At 39.2% G+C, this 26444-nt stretch overlaps 1 protein-coding gene across 5 annotated transcripts in view; it reads left to right on the top strand.

The window, feature by feature from the left end:
* The window catches only part of EXOC4 (exocyst complex component 4), an 818008-nt gene that overhangs the window by 564310 nt on the left and 227254 nt on the right, over positions 1-26444 (top strand). For all 5 annotated transcript variants that reach the window (XM_017957173.2, XM_021935349.2, XM_017957174.2 and 2 more), the window contains one exon: positions 181-400. In XM_017957173.2, coding sequence (XP_017812662.2) covers positions 181-400 — 220 coding nt within the window. The remainder of the gene's footprint in view (positions 1-180; positions 401-26444) is intronic.

The raw sequence follows: 26444 nt of genomic DNA, 5'->3' as shown, positions 1-26444 counted from the left end.
TGTTCAATTAGTGGAATAATTTATATTTTTAAAAGATTAAAAATTATACAGAGATGAGTATTACGATGACTTGCCCTCTTCACGGAAATAGCCAACGCTAGATATTCTCATGTCATCATGACATATTTATATAACACTTGCCTCGTAAATTTAGTAACCTTCTTACTGTTTGTCTTCCAGATTTATTCAGGAGATTGAGCATGCCCTGGGTCTTGGCCCAGCCAAACAGTGTCCTCTTCGAGAGTTTCTCACTGTGTACATCAAAAACATCTTTCTCAATCAAGTCTTGGCTGAGATCAACAAGGAGATTGAAGGAGTCACTAAAACATCTGACCCTTTGAAGATTCTGGCTAACGCAGACACCATGAAGGTGCTGGGAGTGCAGCGGCCTCTCCTACAGGTAATAATACACTTTGAGCTTATTTTTATCAGCAATTTTCATTGACTTGGCAACCATCATAAATTTAAAAAAGAAGAAGAATTACCATCTGTTTCCATATTCATCAGGGACAAAACAAAAGAAAATAAATTAAATAGGCACTAGGGAAATTTAGATTTAATGTAGTTGGATGATGGAAGTTCCTTAAGATCTTTAAGAAAAAAAAAAAAAACACCTTTGGATATGAGAGATGGTGAATCTCATTAACATGCAGGCAGTTCCTCATTATTTTGACTGGAATTTGTCCTTGAAAGGAACTGTTTTTCCGTTGGTGAATGCATCCCTGAGTATGAAGGATTAACAGGAAGGAAGTTATGATGCCCAACCTCAATTACCAGCAGGAAACCCTCTGTACCTTTTAAGGGCAGACTTACCTTTCAATGACTTGGCTACCTCACTGGGAATTTGAACTAGTAAACTGGCCTTTAAAAGTCAAATCACTGAATTCACATGATGAACTTGTTAGTATTGGAAATTTTACTTTATATTAAAAAAAAATGGTTTCTTAGTATCAGAAAAAATAAAATCATCTGTCAGTACATATTTTTGATTAATAGGCTTGAGGCATATATTTTATATACCTTTTAGCTGGTGACTTGGAGGTAAATAAATATAAAACTAAAAGAAAATTAGTAGGAGTTTAAATTAGTTATACATTAACTATTATTACACTGGAATTGAATCCTTACTGTGTTTCTTCATTTAAGAGTAGGATGGGCACAGTCTCACACTTTTAGTAAATTGTACAATATGAGACTATTCAATATGTGGAAGGCTTGGGCTTTTCAAAGAGAAGTTATATAAATGGAAGGGAGTTATGCTTGCTCCAGTTGCCTTCCCTTTCCTGCCTTTACATATGTCTGCCTTGATTTTTCTTTGTACGTTAGAATTTACAGAAGTGCTGGACCTTTCTTAGAGAAGTGTCCTACTTTTGCGTATTTTTTTTATGAACAAGCTTTTTTATTATGTTGATAAAATAGAATAGGAAGGTGTTCATTTGGATGGTCTGGGTCTCTGATAACTATATGCCTGGTGAGGGATCTGTACTGAGTGTGGGGTGCAGAGAAGGGGGAATGCCAAAGGCATGTGCTCGCTCTTCCTTCTGCTGGATTTCTCCTCCAGCTCTTTGCGTGGCTGGGGTCTTCTCTGGGTGTCACTTCAAATGTCATGTCCACTGGAAGGCTTTTCCTGACTGTCCTAGCTAAGTAGGTCCCCTTTCCTGGTTATTCTCCATTCTCCCTTTTCCCTCACCACCACCCCCATCCATTATCAATACTGAGGCCACACCCTATGGACTGTGTCTGTGAACTGGGTCATGGAGGCCCCCTTGCCAGATAGCTTCTGATCAGGTTCTGCCAATAGGCAGCACAAGTAGAAGATTGGAAAGTGGGAGGAGAAGGAGGGTGGGTGATTTCTTCTTCCCTTCCTCTTCACTTTGGATCATGGCCCTGACTGTGCGTGCCTCCCTCTATCACCGGAGATCCTGCCAGGTGACACATCCTCCATAGCTCCAGCTCTCACTGGACTCTAGCAAGGTCATTTCTTCTTGCCTCTTCATTTCAACTTTCTGCTGTTACAAGCCTCTGGGTGCCTCAGTATCCCTTGTTGCTGCTTTCAACCCTGCCTATACCTCTGTAAGTTATTTCTTCATTCATATTTATTTATTTGCATCATCTGAATGGAATACCTTTTTTTTTTTTTTTTTTTTTTTTTTTGGTCAGGATCCCAGATCCCAGGTAGATCTCCCCAGTTAATCAGTATTTTAATACTTTGGGTTTTTTCTTCCTGACACTTATCACAACTCTAATTATTAATTAATTTCGCTAACTTGTATATTTTCTGTCTTTTCCCACTAGAGGGTAAGTTCCAAACACATATTATAATGCCAGGCAGCAGGAAGGTGCTCAATGAATAACTTACTGAATGAATGCATGATGGAGGGAGGGAGGGAGGAGAGAGGGAGGGAGGAGAGAGGGAGGGAGGAGAGAGGGAGGGAGGGATGGATGGATGGATGGATGGATGGATAGAAGGAAGGAAAGGTGGAAGCATGGATACAGTGAGTAAATTTTGAGAGTCATGAATACTCGCAGAGTCAGAATGGGGAGATGAGAAATAGAGAGTGACAAAAATATGCTTACTTTTATGTGTTGTCTGACCATATCATTAGCCTCATTTCCATCAGAAAACCTTTCAGTATTTATCTGAAATGTCACGCTATATGCCATACAGAGCAACCTGAACATGTTTAGTATACTGAATTTAAAAGGAAAAAAAAAAGGCAACAGTACACTACAGAGTGAATCTGTGAACCAATAATACTATTAAATGTGATAATTTGCAGCTTCAGTAGCAAAGATGCATTAAAACTCGTAACTCCTTAGCTACAATCTGGGCCATGTCAAGGCCATATGCTACCAGCAAAATGATATATCTGGGCAGTCTATCCATGTGCCTGTCAGATCACTCCCAACCTCATCACCAGCCATTTTGTACACGTTACTGTGCCTCTTGCCCTTTAAGTCATTGTGAGGCTAGGTAAGAACTCCAGCTTTACCTGTTCTCTCTTTGACCTTGTCAAGATGTAATTATATGTAAGTGAATAAATCTTGAGACTAAGACCATTCAAGCTATTAACCTGCAAATTTTTTTTTCTAGAGCTAACACACCTGCTTAATTTTTTGTGTGATTATGTTACTCTCTTTCATAAAAATTTTATTTTATGAAAATGCAAATTGTTTAAACCATATCAATAAGGTTGTTTAATATTCTCAGAGAGAGTTATGCAGTTTAAAAAGCAAACAAGGAGATGGTTATTTTTTTTTTCCTATCTTAGGTATTTTCCTGCCTTATAGTGATTGTAAATTGTTTTCTAATAATTCCCCATACTCAAGCTTCATTCTTTTTTTGTCTCCCTCTAACGCACAAGGTGAATTTTATTCTCGGATGTGTTTCTATGTTTCCTCAATATTTTATTCCCAGCTAATTGTAGGTGGCTAATCTGAAGAAAGAGTAAGAAATAATTCTCAAAAACTTTGACTGAGAGTCGAAAACAAATGTTAAGAAGGAGCTTGGAGAAATATGTGTATGTGTGAAAGATGCATGTGGGTTAAGTATTGAATTACAGGAAGTATAAAAATGTCCTTTAAAATTCTTCCCTTTGCTAAACTGTTGTTTGGTCACAGAGTAGAAGAGAGGACGTGCCTTTCCCTGAGGCAACACCCAGTGTCACACAGCATCAGCCCAGCCAGATTCTCCAGGGAGGGTGGGAGGACAGCTGTCTCAGTGATGCTTCCACTCGTTTGAGAACGGACAGACACAGTGCCTAGGAGCCCTGTGGAGAGAACCCCAGGACACTTTGTCCTTGTCTCTCTGAAGTGGCATCTGGGCAGTACAGACACTTGGGTTATTAGAGGCATTTCCGTGGGTGCCAACATGTGTTCTAAGTGATTTCATTTTCTAGTCACAGATTCCATAGGAGGGAAGGAAGTCAGTAGGAAGGAAGAGATGACAAGCAGCATTTTATACATAAAACAACTGTGCAAGTGTTGGCCCAAGCTGATACAGCAGAGTAACACTAGTAGTAATAATAGAAGAAGTAAAAACAGTAATGATAGCAGTTATGATAGTGGATAGTAGTAATGATAGCAGCTAACACTTTAGTAGCATTTACTATGTGTCAGACACTATTCTGAGTGCTTTGTCTATATTGATTGCAAGTGTTTAAAATGTATGGCAGCAATTCTGGGTGGTATTCTTTTTATGGGGAGGAAACTGAGAAACAATGAAATTAAATAACTTGCCCACAGTCACATAGCTGCCAAGTAGTAGAACTGTAATACAAACCCAGGCAATGTAACCTTGGAGTCTGTGCTCCCGGCCAGTTCTACCCCAAGTGGATTCTGAGGATTATGCTTGTCTGCAAGCTATTTGTCACCAGTCTGCTATGAGACTTGGAGAATTTAGGAGTGAGCATTTAGACACTTAATTTTTTTTAGCATTTTGACATTGTCTGTTGAATCCAACAATAAAAAATTGGGCCTCTTGTATATCTTTGTGGGTTTTAAAATTTCTTTTTTCTAGCAATTCATTTTTATGTTTTATAAAAGTATCAATGTGCAACTGATTGGGGATTAAAACTGGGCTCTCCATAGTTAGAGAAGGAACTTTTTAAATCCCTTACTCTTTGGTACTGCCTCACAGAGAGGTAAAGCACAGAACCATCTTTTTTGCCCCAGTGCCTAAAGCATTTTACAATAGATAGACAGAAAAGCGCGGATATGTGTTTCAGTTGGGTCTCTCCTAAATCACCAGCTCCTAGAATACTGTCTGCATGGAGGAAACACTCACTATTTAATAAATGGATAAATGAATGAGTGAATGAAAATGAATGAATGAATTATGAATTCCTTAGTACAGGGACATGGCTGTGTTTTCTGCTCACAGTATAAGACTCATGATCTTGGGTTTAAGATTGTTAATGGTGCTAAAATTAAAAAGTCACAGCCCTTATGCCTCTAATGCTCCCAGGATGAGGGCAGGATTGGATGCATCTCATGGTCTTACCATCTGAGATCCCTCCGTTGCCATCACTTTTTCTGCAGAATGGCCTCCACCTGTTGCAAGGCAAAGCATGTTGATTCAAACTAAGGAACTCTCTTAAGAGAAATTACTCATTTCGCTTGAGTCAGATTCTGAATGTGGAGTTCTGGAAACAGTCCATTGAAGTGGATACCATCTCGTGCTTTATATGTCTCCCAGAGTACAAGTTATTCACTCCTTAAAAATGAGGAGACAGACTAAACTGATTTACTTTGTTTCCCTGGTTTATCAATGATTTGGAGATGCCATTTAATGTATTTCTTCTTTGGTGTCTCCATCTGAAGAAAGAGTGAGGGGACTGGTGCTTAAAGTTTTTAACCCCTTATCTATCAAATTGCTGAATGGGCAACTATCTATTTGAACAAGCGGTACAAGCACACTTTCTTCCTCTATCCCCAATGGAATATCCCATACCCTTGCTACTTAGAGAGTGTTCTGTGGCCAAGAACATCACCCTCTGATCAGTCTGCATTTGTACAGAATCGCAAGGTGATTTGTTTACACAGTAGAGTTTGAGCAGCATTGCCTTATATCAGTGCAAAAGCAAGCGAGGCCCGTGCACTGAGAGCATCAGTGTGACCTGGGAACTTATGAGAAATGCAGATTCCTGAACCTCACTCCACTCTGGATATCTTTGTTCAGACCAGCTCTCCAGGTGATATTGATACTCGCTGAAGTTTAAGAAGCATTCTCTTAACATAACGTCATCATGATACCCAGCGTGAGGTTAGGAAATGGTATCTAATGTTGTGGGGTCTTAGCTTTGTGGTGCACAACAGTAGTCATTTTTTAAAAAGTATTCAGCTTTGTTTCATGCAGGCCCAGCAATTGTAAAAACAATATTTGCAGCAGCAGCAGAAGCTGCTTCCTAGTCTAGCACATTGATTTTGCAAAGTTGTTTCCAAGTACAGGATGAGCCTACATTTTCTGGCTCATGCAGGGCAATGTGAGACAGAGGCAGCTTTTCTAATGCTCAGGCTTAAACTCCTACATCATTGGAGGAACAAACATAAGCTGTGCAAGTACAAATTCTGGGCAATCTTGAAATGTTTAGAGCGTATTTTCATTTTCTTCTCTGCCCCAGTATTTATCAAAGTAACTTTTGAGAAGTGAAATGGCTAGAATCTGCCTGCAAACACCACGCTGTCATCTCTTCCTCTGCCAGCTGCACTTTCCACTTATATCTGTAGGCTTACAGCGTGATTCTCACCAACGCCACCCATTAGAATCACCCAGGAACTTCCTAAAAATACCACTTCCCAGATCCCATTGGTTGGTCAGAGGTGGGGCGTGCATGGGCATCAGTGTTTGGTATGATGCCCAGGTGATCCCAACATGCAGCCGGAATTTGTACCACCAGCCTCGATCTTTCTACTCCCTAGTATCAGTTATTGCTGGGAGAGATAGCACATCAAAAATCACTGTTGAAGGCCAGGCATGGTGGCTGACACCTGTAATCCCGGCACTTTGGGAGGCCGAGGCACGTGAATCATTTGAGGTCAGCAGTTCAAGACCAGCCTGGCCAACATGGCGAAACCCTGTCTATACTAAAAATAAAGCAGTTAGCTGGGTGTGATGGCACGTACCTGTAGTCCCAGCTACTCCGGAGGCTGAGGCAGGAGAATCACTTGAACCCGGGAGGTTGAGGTTGTAGTGAGCCAAGATAGCGCCACTGCACTCCAGCCTGGGCAGTAAAGCAAGACCCTGTCTCAAAAATACATATATACACACACACAAAAAATATATATAATACATAATATTACATATATATTATCTATATATAGTTGAGGCTTTCTTTAATGCAGCCAGGTTTATAAAAGACTGCTCTGTAGGATACTTTGAACCAAGCCTTGTACATAAGTCTTGGAATCAGATGCAAATGGATTTAAATCCCAGCCATTTCATTTGATAGCTTTGTGGCTGTCACCAAATTGCTTAACTTCTCTGTACCTATTTCTTCCCCTATAAAATGGGAATCATAAAATCTGTGTCATAGCAACACTGTAGTGGTGAAATGGAGTAATGAGTTAAAACGTGCCCTCTCCTTCCTACCCCAGGTCACCTGAGAGCAGGTCTCTGCATTGACTGCTCTGGTATGTTTCCTGCCTGCCCCTTAACACCCGCCTTCCTTCCTGAACTCTACTGACTGCTCCCCAACTCCTCCCCTCTCTGCCCAGATTTTCAACCTGCATCTTCTCATCACCAGCTTGCTGTTTACCCACCTTCTGTTCTTTCTGCTCTAGCACCCAGCTAGTAACTTCTTTCCTGCCTTCTCCTAACCCTGGTGTGACAGCAAGAGAATATATTGTTTCACATGCTTTCTCCTTTTCCTGGTTTGTCAGCTGGTCATTTATTAGCAGCTGAAGCAGCATGCACTGTTTTTGTCCATTAAAGCTAGGAGATTAGTTTCCTAGGGCTGCCATGACAAATTACCATAAACTTAGTGCCTTAAAACAACACAAATGTATTCTTGCACAGTTCTGGAGGCCTGGGAGCCACATTCCCTCAAAAGCTCTGGAGGAGGATCCTTCCTTGCCTCTTTCAGCTTCTGGTGACTCCCATTGATATTTGGCTCTGGCAGCATAACTGCAATATCTGTCTCTATCGTAACATGGTCTTCTCCCCTGTGTCTCCATGTTTTCTTTACTGGCTCTTGTAAGGATACTTTCATTGGATTTAGCGTTTGTCTTAATCCAGGACGATCCCATCTCAATCCTTACCTTAGTTACATCTAAGAAGATTTCCAAGTTAAGTCACATTCTGAAGTTCCATGTACAATTTTGGAGGGAGACACTGTTTAGTCCACTACAGCTCATAACTAGAATGCAGTCAATTCAATTGTCTATGTTTTCCTTGAAGACTCTCTGGCAGGAAGCAGTGTGGAAGTATTGCTATTGGCCAGTCTGGGTGGTATACACATGTAATCTCAGTACTTTGGGAGGTCAAGGTGGGGGTATTGCTTGAGGCCAGGAATTTGAGATCAGCCCAGGCAACATAGCAAGCAACTGTCCCCTCCCCCCGCCCCCAAAAAAAAGAAAAAAGAAAAAGAAAGAAAAGAAAAAGAAAATTAGCCAGATGTCATGATATATGCCTGTAGTCCCAGCTACTCGGGAGGCTGAGGCAGGAGGGTTGGATCACTTAAGCTCAGGAGTTTGAGGTTGCAATGAACAATGATCATGCCACTGCACTCCAGCCTGAATGACAGAGTGAGACTCTGTCTCTAAAAAAGAAAAAATAAATAAATAAGTATTCTGTTAAGGCAGTAGGCCCAGGATGGTCTAAATTCTAGATGTCAACCAGGTTCAAAGTGAAAGTGTTTGGTAGGCTGAGTGATTGCTGGAGCTCTTACTGAAAGTTGGTGGACACAGCTGCTTACAGTATAATAATTTGCTAGAGATAATTATACTGCTGCCCAAACCTATTATCTCCCCAGCCAAGCTAAGGCACTGCCAGTAACTTATTCTGGTTTCCCGAGGAAGTGTGGCCAGCAGCAGTAGCATATTGTTCTCATCATATCACATTATGTTCATATGAAGAACGTTGCGTTTGAGCGGTGTTTGCATCACAGCCAGTTGTTGCCCTTCCACTCTCTGGTACAGAATAGATTCAGCTTTTATTAGTGTAAATAGATTAGTCCCATTTAAGGTCTGCTGGAAGTCATTATGAAAATCATTAGGTTGAAGAGAACTGATCAATTGATTTTCTTTCCCCCTGTAAGCGCTGAGAGATGGTGCTAATGGTCTCACTGTGCTAAAAATAAGTCTTAGAACCAAGATGCCTTGGGGTCTAATCTGATTCTTCAGTGTTTATCGATACCCAAAGAAACACTAACTTACCACTCAGAGGTTTGATTTTCTTTGCATTTTACTTTTGTTATTTTATTTATTCACCAACTATTATTTTGCCTCTTCATGTCAAGAAATAACCACTTGTGGCTACCTAAGACTTTATCGAGGAAGATGGAGTGGAAGATGCCTTTGTTCTTGTCTTTATTTAGATTGTCCAGCACTCACCTGTTCACTTCCAAGACACCAGAGCAAATTAAATCTTTTATTACTAATAGAGACTTTTGGGATCTGATAACATTCGTCCGTGTTTTCAGATCATTTTTATCAAGTTGTGTTACTTATGTATTGTTAATTCTATTACTGGTTTAGTACATTTTAATTTTGTAGAAGTTTTGTTGTGATTCTTCATAGCCATCTTTGAAAGTGCTTACTGCTACGTTTCATCATGGTGAGGTGGGAAATAGATATAAAACATAGATTTGGTCTCCAGAATCATCAGCTCAATGACCTTAGACAAGTCCAAGCCACTTGCCTTCTCTGAGCTTCTCCTCTCTCATGTATAAAACGAGAATGACACTTGCCCAGACCATAGACTACCTCCAAAGACTAGGATGAGAAGTACCATGGGATCATGGATTCAGCAGGGATTTATGAAGTCTTCTACATATTGATCTGTTTCATAATTATTATTAGTGGTCCACATGCGCACATGATTGCTCCATTCAGAAAAAAAAAAAAAATCCACTAGTGTTAAAGGGAGTGGTGCTAAGAAAACGCCTACATGAATAAAAATATTTTCTACTAAGTGGAAAGCTTCACTAATATTTACTGGTTTGTTTCATACATGATTAGGCAACCAGTATAAGAACCTGGCAATATTTTTTCCCCAGTTTATCACAAAGATGTTTTAAATATACAAAAAATCTAGAAAAAAATGTCCACTGAACACCCACATACTCACCACCCAGATTCTACCATTAACATTTTTCTATATTTGTTTTATAGCATGACCAAACCTGGTCATTTTGATTCCTCTTCAGCCTTCACAGAAATGAATTCCCCATCATTCCATGAGTACCTTACCATGGTGCTGTTCCCAGTATTTTAATCTTAGAAAATCTGAACATACAAAGAGATACATTAAGTAAGAAAGTAGTTGCTTCAAAAGAGTATTTATTTTCTAAAAGTACTCATCCAAACATTTCCTTCACATAGTTCCATGGAAAAGGAAATTGACCAGCTCATGCTTATGATTAATCTATAAGTAGTGCCTTTATTGATATAATATTACAAAGGAACTTGTCCTCATAACTGTTGATGAAGAAGGCTGTGAGTCGAGCCACTCAGAGACGATTTTTTTAATATACAGGCAGAACAGGCCCATTATATGATCAAATTGGATTTCTATAAATATCATTAACTTATTGTCTTACCTTCGAATGAAAAAGAAACAGGATCTCCTCTGACTGGCTGGTTTTCTTAGAGACGTTCCTGGTTAACTAGACTTCTGTAAGTAACTTTCTGCAAAGCAATGACAGAAAAAAATATTTAACTATATTTAAACTAGCTTCTATATAATATAGCCAGCTAGGGTTTTGGAATAATACCACAGGGACTAGAGATAAACATTATTTTCTTTTGTCTTCAGAAAATCATCTGCAACCAACCTTACACATTTTATAAGGATCCTTAATTATCTCAACATTTTTTTTTTTGAGGTCAACCATTATTCTGAATGTTTTCTTCAACAATCTATAATCTCTCTTAATGTATTTGGAACAGATTTTAGTTTAGATGCAACTTTTAAAGAATTCATCTACTACATCTGGGTTATGAGGTCAGTTTAAAAAGAATAAACTGGAAGCCTTTATCTCCTTAGGTAGAGGAGTCATGAGGGACTACTGAATGAGAAAGCAATTATAGTCAGTGACACTTGTTTACTAGCTTTGCTTGGTGCTAAGAAACTTGCCTGAGCATGCAGCTGTTTCAGAATGACATCAATATAGGGATAACCCCTGGGTTTTAAAGTAGGACTCTGAGATTACTTTCTATCATGAGCAAAGAAGCCCCACTGATGGTCGTCTCAGTTGTCACCTAGACTGTTCTATGAAACAGGGCTTATTTGGGGTAAGCATTTTGAGGTTTTGATTGGCTGCTGTCCATTTTGATCTTGCCTCAGCCCACTCGTTGGTAGATAGCAGGAGAGAAGGTAATGACTTATGACAGATCTGCTGACAGGGACTGAAATACATTAACACTCTGTCACTCAAATCTTTAGAGGGCTGCCTTTGCCTGAAATATATTTGACTTTACTTGCTAACAAAGGCATCTTCAGATTTATTTCTTTTCCTTAAATGTTAGAGAAGAGGAAGAGCATCCCATTGAAAGATACTAGGAAGAGAAAAGCCTGGCTCAACAGCCCAAGCAAATGATAGTTATCATTCTTGGGAGCAGCAGAATTGCTGATAGTGCGAGATTGCTAGTAGGAGCCAGATGAGTGTGGACAGAGAACTGCTGTACTTAGGAAATATTTGAGGTTCTTATTCTAAGCAATTTTTGCCCTATGTGGATGTTGCAGCTCTGGCTTAGAGATGTTCTAGTGAGAAAATGGAGAGAAACAAGACTATCTCAGCTTCAAAGTTTAATGGCCCTTTAAGATTAACTGTTCAAATAAAGCAGCTGCTTTTCTTCATGCTTTTCAAGGATGCTGCCCTACTCAAAAACTTGTGTGTACTTAATCTTAGCATAGACAATCTCAGATGGACTGGTGAAACCTGACACATCTCTTAAAACAAGAGTGACATGACACAGTGAAAGAATTTTCACCACTGAAATTTTAATAAAATGAAATGATTAATATGTATTTATTAAACACCTGCTTTGTGCTATCACTGGACAAGGTGATGTGGGGATACAGAATAAATTTAAAGCAAGACTCCTTCTTCTCAGGAATTTAGTAGGGATCAATTAATTAGGAAACTGGATTTCTCACACCTACAAATCCAAGAACAGTAAAGGACACTTTATAATTGAGTACTGAATGTGATGGTTTAGAAGATTTTCACTATAAGAGCTGAAGAGAGAGACACAGAAGGCTGGAGGATTCAAGAGAGACCTTAGGCAAGAAGTGGGCCCTGGGTCATTGTAGGATGTGTAGAAATGAAAAAGGCAGAGGAGAAAAGTCATTGTAGGATGTGTAGAAATGAAAAAGGCAGAGGAGAAAAGTGACCTGAACAGCGGACACAACGTAAGCAAAGACACAAAAGGTAAAACTGACCATTGCGTGTTCATCAGACAGTGAGGGTCTAAATGAGTGAAGGAATGAAAGGAGAATGAGAAATAAGGTTAACGGGGACACAAAACTCTACCAGGGAAGTCTCAAACTCTGAACACACCAGTTTACTTTTGAAGTGGAACTGATACAGAATGGTGACAGTTTTTAGAGAAGGGACGTGTTCAAATGGATGCACTTTTAAGGAACAGTGGGCCTTGGCAGTTCAGACAGGATTAAGGGGCAGAGAGCCTGGGGTCCCAGAGGCAGCTGAGGCAGAGATCCACTAAGTTCAGCTCTGAAGGGGAGACAGAAAGTTGTATGTGTTTCTCTCCAGACCAAAGTTTTGGGTGATGGCGTCATGGCTGCCTGAGATCCGGTGAGCCCCAGCATTGTGCCGAGCTTAGCATTTGTCATCAGTCTCTTGAATTATTGTCCTAGTTGACCAAACCACCCAACAGTCTGACTTTCTGGGGTAAATATTGCACTCATGAATCTCCGTGAGGGTGTTCCCTCCTGAGCCCTCAAAGGCATGACCAAATGGGGTTCATCGTCACCTCCGTGTCCACAGGAGCAGCCATCTTGGCTTTAGCACACTCACATTTGTTTAAAGATTAAGCTGTACATTTCTCATTTGTTACTTTTTTAGACACACAGGAGCTCTGTCAGTTAGTCCTGCTTTGGGGAAAAGGCAACATGCCGCCAGTTCATTAAAAGGTTATCTATGTCATGTCCTTTCTGGATTGTGCATATTGGAAATAGAGTCTTTTGAGGAGGAAAAAAAAAAGCTATCTAGCCTTCTAGTTTCCCTTTCTTTTTCTTCTTCATTCTTATCTCCTTTTTTCCCCTTTATAGTTACAGCTATTCCCATGATGGATGGTCATATCTGTGGAGTCCAGAATACCCTGAGTATTCACTTGCAAATAGCTACAAAGTCAAGTACAGATAACTACACTTAAATGAGAGCTATTCTCCACCTCTTCTCACTGCACACACACTACTTCTCTTTGCCCCATTTCAGCTGCAGGAGCTTAATTGCTTCTTCCTTTTTATTCCACAAAGCATTTCGGAATTTGTTGTCCCCTTGGTCATTTCAAGGTCAAGGCTGCCTATCAGGCACTTGCAGAAGTGCTCCGGTGACCTTGCTTGCTGTGTTTGCCCATGGCTTCTGAGGCTTTACCGGACTGAGCAGCCTGCCCGAGCAGAGAGAAGGCTGGCCTGTCAGTCAATTTCTTGCCTCTTGAACAGGAGGAGTACGCTTTTCTTCCAACCTTTCAAAGTTTGCTTTAGAGCCAAAAGAAATCTTTAACACATAGTAGGTACTTATTTGCTAAATGAATAAAATGAAAATTGCCAACAGCTATGTTAAAGTGTGGCCTCTGGCTTACTTGGTTAGGGGTAGGGTGTGTAAAAGCAAACCTCTGTTGTTTGCCAAGGAAAGGAGTGTCAAATATTTGTGTTTTTTAAAAAAGAAACTTTATTTCAGAAAAGTTATAGATTTATCAGTGTTGCAAAGACAGTACAAAGAGTTCCCATATACCCCCACTTTCCCTATTATATGAATATCTTACACCTGTATTCCTATGGTGCATTTATTGCAATTAATGAGCCAGTATTGACACATTATTATTAACTAATAATACCTTATTCATACTGCCTTGTTTTGTGTATATGTATGTGTGTATTTTTTAAACTTAATGCCCTCTTGCTGTTCAGGATACCACAATACATTTAGTTGTTATGGCTTCTTAGGCTGTCTTAAATGTGACAGTTTTCTTACTTTCCTTTCTTCTAATGACCATGACAGTTTTGAGGAGTGCTGGTTAGGTATTTAGTAGAATGTCCTGCAATATGTGTCTGTCTGCTATTTTTCTCATGATTTCACTGGGATTATGTGTTTCTGGGAGACATTTTCATCACATCTTACCAGGGTATACACTATCAATATGACTTAGCACTGTTGATGTTAACCTTGATTACTTGCCTGAGGCAATACTTGTCAGGTTTTTTCACTACTGAGTTACTTTTACTCCCTTTCCACAGTGTATTCTTTGGAAGGAAGCCGCTTTGCCCAGCCCACACACTTAACGTGCAGGGAGTTATTCTCCACTTCCTTGACGGTGGAGTATCAGTATAAATGATTTGATTTAGAATGCTTCTACATGAGAGATCTGTCTGTTCTCCTTCATTTATGTAATTATTTGGTTATTTATTTGTCAGTATAGACGTATAGATTTGTGTTTTATTCTTGGAGTTATAATCCACTTTATTTTGCTGCTGATGTCTAGCTTTGGACATCAGGAGCTTCTTTGATTGGCTTCTGTTATCTCCTAAGTTCCCATCTTTGTGATTTTTTTTTTAAGGCACCTCCTTACTTTCTGGCACTATAAGGTGCTCCTGGCTCATCTTGTATATTGCCTGCCCCAGGCCTAGAATCAGCCATTTTTCTAGGAATCCTAGCTCCTTTATTAGAGACTAGTATTGGAAAACAAGATCTGGGGTTTTAGAATGTTTCTTGTTACTTGAGTATCATTATTTCTAGGCCCACTCAGCTGACATTGAAAGGAAAAATATATGTGTGTATACTAACCCTTGAATATATTCATATCTTTATATATTTCTATATGTAACCATTTATATCTATATTAAGCTAAAAACGAGTTCAGAATGATGTCTCCAACACTAATCCATTACTATGTGGAGCATTCTAGCCTCCTCTCGGTTAGATGTGACCTACCTCTCCCTCAGTGAGAAACCTGGCTCCCACCATCTGCCATTAGTTTACTTAACTGTATACATGGAGTCTAGTATACATGTGTAACAATAACACAGTCATTCAATTCCAATATATACGTATAGCAGTGTCAGAATTGTTAGCGCATACCCTTGTGGGAAACAACTTTATCAGCTAGTATACAGTACTTTTATAGTTTCTTTTGCCTTTAGTCTTATAGACTGTACTCATTTCCGGTGTTACTTGGGTCAGTACCTTTTCTCCTTACCCTCTTCAAAGACATTGTTTTATACGTTTGTAATAGTTAGATAGTTTTGTCACATTCTGCACTAAATCCTAGGATTCTATGATAACCCAAATGATGTTTTTAATTTGCATACATTAACGTTCATTCTTTGTGCTTTAAAGTTCTGTGAGGTTTGACAATGCAATATGTCATGTATCTACCATTATGATATCACACAGAATGGTTTTTACTACCCTAAAAAATTCCCATACTTCACCTATTCAACATTTCTCCCTTCTCCCTAAGACTCTGGCAGTCACTGATTTTTTCACTGTCTCCATAGTTTTGCCTTTTCCAGAATTCATATCATTGGAATCATACAAGAAGTGCCTTTTTCAGACTGGCTTCTTACACTCAGCAATATGCTTAAGATTCATTCATGGATTTTCACAACTTGATAACTCATTTCTTCTTATCATTGAATAATATTGCATTGTACTGATATACCATAGATTCTAAAATACATTCACCTTTTGAAGGACATCTTGGTTGCTTCCATTTAGAGTGATTATGAATAAAACTGTTATAAACACTTATGTTTAGGTTTTGTGTGTATATAAGCTTTCTAATCAGTTGGATTTTTTTAATGTATTGAAATTGTAGGGGTCAGTGGGCTTGTGGTGTAGTAGAGGGAGATTTACAAGTAAACAAGTATATCAGTGGTAAGTGCTTTCATAAAACTATAAATGTAACATGTAAACTGTTGAATCTAAGAAAAAGGCAAAAGTAAAAATACTTAAATCATTCTTAGGCTCTCTTATAGAAAAGAGAATATTTAGCAGTTCTTTCCAGGAAAAACACACCCTTAACACACATAGATGCACACATATGCACACACACACACACCCCCAAACCAACCTAACTTGCTGAAGACACACTGTTAAAGCTCTAGCAAAGACCACAAGTCAGGTGGTAGACTCCTGCAAAACTTAACACAATGATTTTTCTTCTTCCAACTCAAAGAATAGGAGAGAAATTTCATGTAAAGGTGAATAATCAGTTCTTGCCCCTAAGAAGGAAAAAAAAAAAGGCCTAGAGATGTTTAGGTATCTGGAAACCTGGAATTGATTAATAAGACAAAAGAACAAATACAATTATTTTACCAAGTCATTTAGAGATAGCAACAAGTCATTTTTTCTGGGATTTGGAGTTCCTCCCAGATATTTCTTATAGAGGGAGCTAAACCCGAAGGAGCTCACCAAATGGTAAATGAAATCTTCCTTTGTCAAGAGCTAACTAGGAGTTGTTTTTGTTAAGCTTCCAGGAAGAGATGGCTTTGGCCAGGAGGCCTTTCAGAAGCCTCTTGCTTCCAGCCTACACACCTTTGTTTGTTTGGTTGGTTTGTTTTTGAAACAGGGTCTCACTCTGTCACCCAGGCTGGAGAGCAGTAGTACAGTCATGGCTCACTGAAGCCTTGATCTCCTGGACTCAGGTGATCCTCCCAACTCAGCCTCCCAGGTAGCTGGGACCACAGGCATGTGCCACCACACCCACCTAATTTTTTTGTATATTTTATAGAGATGGGGTTTTGCCATGTTGGCCAGGCTGGTTTCAAACTCCTGGGCTCAAGCAATCAGCTTGTCTCGGCCTCCCAACATGCTGGATTTATAGGTACGAGTCACCGTACCTGACCCTTGCACAGCTTTCAGTATTAGGTGACCATTCAGCTGGGCCAGTTAGAACCTGACTTATAAACCAGTTATTGGTGAAGAAGGTAGAATAGAGAAAGAGAAGTATATTTACTGCCTAGCAGATGGAACACACAGGAAGGGGTACCAAGCACACCTCCCACCTTGAATGCACAGTGACCCTGCATGTTAGTAAGATATAACATAATCTCAGAGGCTTGACTAGATTAACAAGCTCTCCTCATTTGAAGCAGAATTGTGGGATATGATGAGGTTTCTCTTCAAAAAATCTGATCAATCTTTTATTCTTTAATTCATAGTACACCCCACCTTTTCCCTTTTTCTCCTTTTTTTCCTTTTTGCCTTTGTTAGATGCCCAGGCACGCCACAGTACCAGGCGTTCTCAGTACCGGCTCACATTCATTTCCTTATTTGGAAAGAGGACTATCTAGCTCATTACAGACACCCCTTCCCCTTCCCCTCCACTTTCTTTTAAGTGCCCACCTTATCTAAAAAAATCAAATGTTTAGCCAACAGGGATTGGTTTAGATTGTACGACCCGACCCCGGCCATTGGGGAAAGGGTACAGGGGCAGGACTTGTGTCAGGAATAAAGGCTCTCGTGTCCCTTTGTTGAGGTGTGCTCTCATGCCAGCTGGCCGAGGAGGCTCCCCTCTGCGCAGAAGTAAACTTGTTTTTCTAAGAATCCTTTGCTCCAGTGTTCAGTTTCCTTAGGATTTTGAGCGTTATTCCTAACAAGAATTCATAGGGTGGAAGGAGTATGAGCAGAGGAACCAAAGTGTAAGTGCAGAAAGAACTTTCTCCAACAGCCAGCATGACAAGAAATTTGTAAACAGCAGTGATCAGAAGTGTTTTGATACACAGGACGTAAATAATAGAAAATTTAAGATTTCTCTTTAAGTGAATGATATGGTTTGGCTGTGTCCCCACCCAAATCTCATCTTGAATTGTAACTCCCACAATTCCCACGTGTCATGGGAGGAACCCGGTGGGAGGTGATTGAATTAAGGGGCGGGGGGAGTCTCTCCTGCACTGTTCTCATGATAGTGAATGAGTCTCACCAGATCTGATAGTTTTAAAAATGGGAATTTCCCTGCACAAGCTCTCTTTTTTGGCCTGCTGCCATCCATGTAAGACATGACTTGCTCCTCCTTGCCTTCTGCCATGATTTTGAGGCCTCCCCAGCCAGGTGGGACTGTAAATCCATTAAACCTCTTGCATGTATAAATTTCCCAGTCTTGGGTGTGCCTTTATCAGCAGTGTGAAAATGAAATAATATAGTGAAAAAAAAGTCAGAGATAAGTTATAATTTATGTTACAGTTGTGAAGCCCAAATATCTGAGACAAGTCTCAGTAAATCTAGGAAGTTTATTTTGCCAAAGTTAAGGACGCATGCCCATGATGCAGCCTCAGGAGGCTCTGTGCCCAAGGTGGTCGGGGCACAGCCTTGTTTTATACGTTTTAAGGACACATGCGACATCAATCAATACATGTAAGATGTACATTGATTTGGTCCAGAAAGATGGGACAATTCGAAGTGGGGACAGGACTTCCTGTTCATAGGTAGGTAAGAGACACAGGATTGCATTCTTTTGAGTTTCTGATTAGCCTTTCCAAAGGAAGCAATCAGATATGCATCTATCTCAGTGAGCAGAGGGATGACTTTGAATAGAATAGGAGGCAGATTTGCCCTAAGCAATTTCCAGCTTCACTTTTTCCCTTTAGTTTAATGAATTGGGGGATCCCAAGATTTATTTTCCTTTCACATAGTTGGTGAATGTTTTAAATTAGTCCCTGGATAAGTATGTTTTTAAAAATCATGTTATAGTTCATATATTTGTCTAAAATGCATTAGTTAAATATTTATGTGATTATATATTTATAATATCGCCTTTTTATGGAGTCGTTTTATAGAAATCATCATAAATGAATGGAATGGAAGCTATCTTTACTCTTTGTCAACCAGCTTTATCTAGGGAAAACGAAGCTAACTGGCTCATGAAACTGTTGACCAGATTAACTTCATGATTACTAACCCAATTATAGACCTTGTGCCTGGGTAGAAATAATTAATTGCCTTAGTGCTAGCTTAGCAAATGCAAATACCTCAAGTAATAGCAAAAATTCTATGCTTATTTCAATTCTGTTTCCTTATTTCTTTCAGGTTCTGGACATACAGGCACAGGCTAGTTTACTTACATGATGGAAATATAATATAGCAGTCAGGCAAGTTTTAACCAAACTCATATACATGGGATAATTATTCTGAGTCATAAATCTTTTCAATAAAAGCCTGATTGTGTATAGTTAGCCTACATTATTAATTTTCCCCAGCTAGCATTGGTATTCTCTATCATATAAAGGCTAGACTTCAATAGAATGTTACGACTGGAAGGTATACCTTAGAAATTAATTTCTTTACTGGAGTCAAGTTCAACACATTAAGTGCTTTGTCTAAGATGACATATCTGGTAAATAGCAGATCCAATAGTAGAATTCAGGCCCTTCTCCTTCTGGCCCAATTCTATTTCTATTCTACCTGTTAACCTTTCATGTGCTGGATGATTTATTTATATTGGATTCTAACAGCACTGACACTTGTACTGTAAAAGAAATATTTTGTTCTGCTGAAGTTCCAGTAAAGGAACATCTTAAACCACCTCCTACTTAGGGTGACTTTGCCTTTCCTTTTGCTCCTCTCTCTAAAGGCAGAACACGTTTCACTCCAAAACCAAATAACACACATCTCTCTCCTAATTTATGGTTTTCAAAATTTCAGAGTTTTTTTTTCCCCGTTGCTGTCCAGAATGCTGTCTGAAAAGTCACAATGATTTAAATAATTGATGGCTACTTTATGAAATTGTCAGCCTGGATCCATCCTCCTGCCTCCCTCAACCACAAGTCCTTGAGCAGCTAATCCTTTTATGTTGGATGCTTTATTTTTCCCTTCCTGGTTTCATTTAGATAATTATATTATTCACCCTGGAATATAATTGCCGTTATACTGTGGGGGATGTGGGAGTGAAGTAGGATGGGAGCTGCCTGCTGCTGGCATCTGCAGGTTGTAAAATGTCTGTTACACTCTAGCCTCTAATTTTTTTGCCATCCCACCTTTTAAAGATTTAATTATACCTGTGTAAAAGCATAATTTGAAATCTGACTTATGATTCTTTTGGAAGATAAAAAAGACGAATCCATTGTTAAACATGAATAAGCATGGTACAATGGAAAAAACTTTGGCCTGGAATTCAGTTGAACTAACAATTTTTGAATGCCTACTGTGTGCTAGGGACAGTACTAACAATTAGGAAGTGCAAAAATTTAAAGAAAAGGCCTGTCCTCTAGGAGTGTTCATCCTGGTGATCTCCTACTAACTTGTGGCATGACTTTGCACAGTACACTTAATCTGTCTGGGCCTCAGTTTTCTCATGTCTAAACAGAGCGCATTGGCCCTCTTCTGAATTTTCTCCTAGCTATAATATTGGGCAGTGCTCCAAAAAAAGATCATACAATAGCAGCCACATTGCTTCTTTGTCAGATGTAACTGGAAGAATAGGGAGTGGTAAAAGGTTTAAATTTTCTGTGGCAGAAGTCATTTTGTCATCTCTGATTTCAGCTCTTTGACAAGGGATTCCTTTATCTTGAATACATTTTCTTCCTGCTAAGTCCTGCATGCCCAAAACAGGGTGTGTTTGGAGGCAGAAGGTAACAATCTCTGAGTAACTGAAAGTTATCAAAGCAGCAATAACTTTCTCTTTCAAATTATTGCCTGATGTCTTCTTAGCTCGTGAAGCTGTTTTTCCAGTGAGGATTCTAATTCTAATGTGGTTTTCACAAGCCTGAGCTTCACTATTTATTGGTTAGAAGAGAAAGTCACAAAATGGGTTTTGTGCTTTTTTATGTGTTATGCTTTTCTTTTTGGAGGTGTCTAAGTTGGATAAGGTAAAACTTCCTAACTCGAAAACCTAGAAAACTTAAGGATCTTAAGTATAAATACAATAGAGCAGGCTTTGCAACTTTAAGAGGAAATGCTTTTCATCTCTGCCAGACCCTTGTAGCACTGGATAAAGTCAACCCCAAATGACAGCATATAGCCTGTTACAAATGGAACACAAATAACACATGATAAAATAGAGATTTAGAGTGGATTTTATAACATGTTTATTTTCAGGGAGCAAATCATAACCCATTTGCCTTATTGGAAAAACAATTTTCCTGTTACACAGGGAGAATGGAGTATTTAAAAAGGAAATGAATACGACAACCAAATGGACTTGGTTGAAATCAGCAAATTTGTTTCTTATTTACTCGTTGTGTTTGTACTAGGGAGAATGATACGGGGCCCAGACCAGCTCTCAGCAGTAATGGTTTTTTATGAAAGAAAGAAAACAAAATACCTAGCCATCTGAGTTAAAGTAGTTTTCACATGTCCCGTAGTCTCTAGGGGTATAAATTGATGCTGTTTAATAGAAATCTCTCCCCTTCATCTGCAATATTAATGTGTTCCCTAATTTGCAATCCACCTCCTTTTCTCTCGTCTTTATGAAAATCTTCGCAAGCAGCCCTCTTCTCTGCTGTCTAATAATAAAATATTGTGAGTCTAGTAATAATTTACCCACCCCCTTTTCGGTGAGTTTATTTCTTTTTATACCAGTGCTTCTAAACTTTTAATATTCATTTTCATCACCAGGGAAACTTAAAATGCACATTCTGATCCGGTCAGTCTGGTTGCAGCCTCATGTTTTGCATTTTGAATAAGCCCTGAGGTAATGCCTACGCTTTAGGTCCACGGTACTACTTTACGGTAGCAAGACTGTCGACCAGGGGTCAGCAGAGTTTTTCTGAAGAGAGCCAGAAAGTTAATATTTTCAGCCTGTGGTTTATATCATCTCTGTTTGATTGTGCCATCGTAGTATAAGAGCAATCGTAGATAATATGTAAATGAATGAGCATGGCTGCATTTCAATTACAATTTTATTTACAAAAAAATGTGGCAGCTGGATTTGGCTTGCAGGCTGTAGTTTGCCAACCCCTGCTTAGGCAATGTATTTGAAGTGGTTTGTTGTTATTTTTAATGTAAAGGTTGTCATCCATGTATCTACATGGGATTGTTTTATAGTGATGTTAGGCATATATACAACGAGTAGAGGTTCATTCATGCTATACCTAGGTATCATGCAAGAAAAATTTTTAGTCAATTAACAAGGTATCTTGTTTTCTCTAGAGAACTTAGAGTAAGGTGAGAGGCATAATGGCTTAGCTCTATTGTGGCATAATAGTGCCAGCATTTTGAAAAATCACTTCTTTGGCAAACAGTCGTTTACACTTGTATATTGCTGTGTGCCTGCCTTTCTCCGAACTCTGACTTTTTTCTGCGTATGTGCATTTCTTTTATCCCATCCCTTGCCATATCATTTGGCTCTGATCCTATTTGGATAATGAGATAGTTTGTTGTGCCTGCAATGAAGAAAATGATTTTAAATGTTTTTTAATAAGTTAACAGGAGCAAGTCTTGAAATTACTGTAATGAGATAATGACAGTGTAGCATATTGCTTTGAAGATTGTGCTCTGGTGAAAAATGTGTGCTCTTAATAAATTCGTTTTCACCGTATTTTCCTTAGCAAGGTTGTTTAGCATTTGCCTATTTGCCTACCAGTAATAGGGAAATGGTCATATGAGTTGGCAGTCAATAAAGAATGAAGACCAAAGTTGATACTCAGGTAAGAATTCTATTGAGCTTTATGATATCAGCCATGGAGGACTTGTACCAAGACCCGAATCCTATAGCGACAGGTGCTTTATAGGAATATTAAAATCCGGAACCTCAGGCCACTATATTAGGTGCGTCTTTTTAATTTGTTCATTACTATAGATCACATATATTTCATTTCTTTGAAGTTCTAAGTATTACACTTGAAAGTTTTCTAACAGTCCATGCACTTATTAAGCCAACATGTATCATGTGTATATACTCAATCCATACCACAGTCTCAGACACTGGAGCAACAGAGGTGAAGGAGACCTGAGTCCTGCCCTCAGGTTTATTAGAGAAGGGCAGATATAATAATAAATTAATGTCATATTGGCCATGATCTACACTTGTGTATGACATATTGGGAGTTCAGGAGACAGTGGTCAATTCTACCTTGAAGGTCATTTTAAAAAGATTTCGTAAAGAAGACGATGCTTAAGCTGAATCTAGAAAGGTAGATAGATTCCAAATAGAGGAAAAAGTATTAACAAAGATATAGTGGCATACCTCATTGAGGGGAATAGATACATTGTCATATATACCTATAATGGAATCCGATACAGGAGTGAGAGTGAATGGATGTACCGCATGTCATACATAGCCTGCATTAATCTAACAATGTTGAAAGAAACAAGACACAAAAGAATATGTAAAATTTGATTCTATTCATAACAGGCAAAATTAAGCTATATAGTGTAGGGATGCATATCTAAGTGGTAAAATCATAAAGGATAGCAACAACAACAAAAAACTATTACAAAGGTTACCTCAGATAGGAAGGAAAGAAGATTTTGATTGGGCAGGAGAGCACTTGGGATAATGGAAAGTTTTATTTTTTTTATTTTTTTATTTTTTTTGAGATGGAGGCTTGCTCTGTCGCCCAGGCTGGAGCGCAGTGGCGCAATGTGAGCTCACTGCAACCTCTGCCTCCTGGGTTCAAGCGATTCTCCTGCCTCAGCTTCCTGAGTAGCTGGGACTACAGGCACGCTCCACCACACCCGGCTAATTTTTGTATTTTTAGTAAAGACAGAGTTTCACCATGTTGAACAGGATGGTCTTGATCTCCTGGCCATCACGAGGCCAGGAGACCACCCGCCTCGGCCTCCCAAAGTACTGGGACTGCAGGCGTGAGCCACTGCACCTGGCTGGACACTTTCTTTTCTTTACCAAGTTTGTGGTTTCGTTGGGTATTACCTTTATGCTTATTAAGATGTGCATTCCTATTATAAACTTTGTCATAAATATGTTAGGTTACATTTCACAATAAAAGAGATTTTTTAAAAGACAATGAGAGCCTGAATAAGGCAGTAGGAAATGGAAGAGTGGGTATTGTCATAGGCCATTGGGGCTGCCATAACAAAATACCACAAAATGGGTAGCTCATAAACAACAGAAACTTAATTCTCACCGTTCTGGAGGTGGGGAAGTCCAAGATCAAAGTGCCGGCAGATTTGGTGTCTGGTGAGGGCCTATATTTTCATTCATAGTTGGCTACCTTTTCTCTGGAACCTCACAGTGTGGAAGGGGTGAGGGATCTCTCTGAGGGCACCAATCCCATTCCATAAGGACACTAATCCCATTCACAAGGGCTCTGCTTTGATAACCTAGTCACCTCCCAAAGTCCCCACCTCCTCATACTGTCACCTTGGGGGTTAAGATTTCAACATAAGAATTTGGGAAGTGGTTCGTAAACATTCAGTCCACTGACGATGTGAAGGGTGTTAATACTAGAATCACCTGGCCACTGATAGGACATGGGAAGCCAGGGTCTACCATGGTTCCCAGGTTTTTTAATTTGTTGACTAGGAAGATGGCATGTGCTGAGATGGGGAATATAGTATCCACAATGGGCAAGGCTTTTTCTGCTGCAGCTTTTTTTTTCCTTTTAGGTCCATTCTTATTCTACAAAAAGGTTATTTTTCCTGCCTACTTCTTCAGATAGGTATAAATCAGTATGATTTCCGCCACAGTCCTGATGAGAAAGCTACTCAATTCCCCATCTTTATGTATTTATTTCCAGAAAGTTCTTTTAAACTGTTATTTTAGGTTCAGGGGTACATGTGCAGGTTCATTATATAGGTAAATTGCATGTTGCAGGGGTTTGGGATACAGATTATTTCATCACCCACATAATAAGCATAGTACCCAATAGGTAGTTTCTCAATCCTCACCCTCCTCCCACCCACCACCCTCAAGTAGGTCCCTGTGTCTGTTGTTCCCTTCTTTGTGTTCATATGTGCTCCATGTTTAGCTCCCACTTATAAGTGAGAACATGCAGTTTTGATTTTCTGTTTCTGCATTAGGTTGCTTAGGATGGTGGCATCTAGCTCCATCCATGTTGCTGCAAAGAACATGAGTTCATTCTTTTTTAGTATTCCACGGTGTACATGTACCACCTTTATCCAGTTTACCATTGATGGTCATTTAGATTGATTCCGTGTCTTTGCTATTGTGAACAGTGCTGCAGTGAACATATGTGTGCTTGTGTCTTTATGATAGAATGATTTATATTCCTTTGAGTATATACTCAATAATAGGATTGCTGGGTCAAATCGTAATTCTGTTTTAAGTTCTTTGAGAAATCCTCAAACTGTTTTCCATAATGGAAGAACCATTTTACATTTTCACCAGCAGTTTATAAGTTTTCCCTTTTTCCACAACCTCACCAGCATCTGGTTTTTTTTTTTTGACTTTTAGTAATAGCCATTCTGACGGGTGTGAAAAGGTATTTCATTGTGATTTTGATTTGCTTTCCTTTTATTATTATTATTATTATTATTATTATACTTTAAGTTCTAGGGTACATGTGCACGACGTGCAGGTTTGTTACATATGTATACATGTGCCATGTTGGTGTGCTGCACCCATTAACTCGTCATTTACATTAGGTATATCTCCTAATGCTATCCCTACCCCCGACCCCTCCCCACAATAGGATCCGGTGTGTGATGATCCCCTTCCTGTGTCCAAGTGATCTTATTGCTCAATTCCCACCTATGAGTAAGAACATGAGATATTTGATTTTCTGTTCTTGCGATAGTTTGCTGAGAATGATGGTTTCCAGCTGCATCCATGTCCCTACAAAGGACACAAACTCATCCTTTTTTTATGGCTGCACAATATTCCATGGTGTATATGTGCCACATTTTCTTAATCCAGTCTGTCACTGATGGACATTTGGGTTGGTTCCAAGTCTTTGCTATTGTGAATAGTGCCACAATAAACATACATGTGCATGTGTCTTTATAGCAGCATGACTTATAATCCTTTGGGTATATCCCCAGTAATGGGATGGCTGGGTCAAATGGTATTTCTAGTTCTAGATCCTTGAGGAATCGCCACACTGTTTTCCACAATGGTTGAACTAGTTTACAGTCCCACCAACAGTGTAAAGTGTTCCTATTTCTCTACATCCTCTCCAGCACCTGTTGTTTCCTGATTTTTTAATGATTGCCATTCTAACTGGTGTGAGATGGTATCTCATTGTGGTTTTGATTTGCATTTCTCTGATGGTGAGTGATGACGAGCATTTTTTCATGTGTCTGTTGGCTGTATGTATGTCTTCTTTTGAGAAGTGTCTGTTCATATCCTTTGCCCACTTTTTGATGAAGTTGTTTGTTTTTTTCTTGTAAATTTGATTGAGTTCTTTATAGGTTCTAGATATTAGCCCTTTGTCAGATGAGTAGATTGCAAAAATTTTCTCCCATTCTGTAGGTTGCCTGTACACTCTGATGGTAGTTTCTTTTGCTGTGCAGAAGCTCTTTAGTTTAATTAGGTCCTATTTGTCAATTTTGGCTTTTGTTGCCATTGCTTTTGGTGTTTTAGACATGAAGTCCTTGCCCATGCCTATGTCCTGAATGATATTCCTAGGTTTTCTTCTAAGGTTTTATGGTATTAGGTCTAACATTTAAGTCTCTAATCCATCT

The sequence above is a fragment of the Papio anubis genome, chromosome 4, assembly GCF_008728515.1.
Source record: "Papio anubis isolate 15944 chromosome 4, Panubis1.0, whole genome shotgun sequence".
In the NCBI taxonomy this organism is placed as follows: domain Eukaryota; kingdom Metazoa; phylum Chordata; class Mammalia; order Primates; family Cercopithecidae; genus Papio; species Papio anubis.
This window is presented reverse-complemented; position numbering and strand designations above follow the sequence as displayed.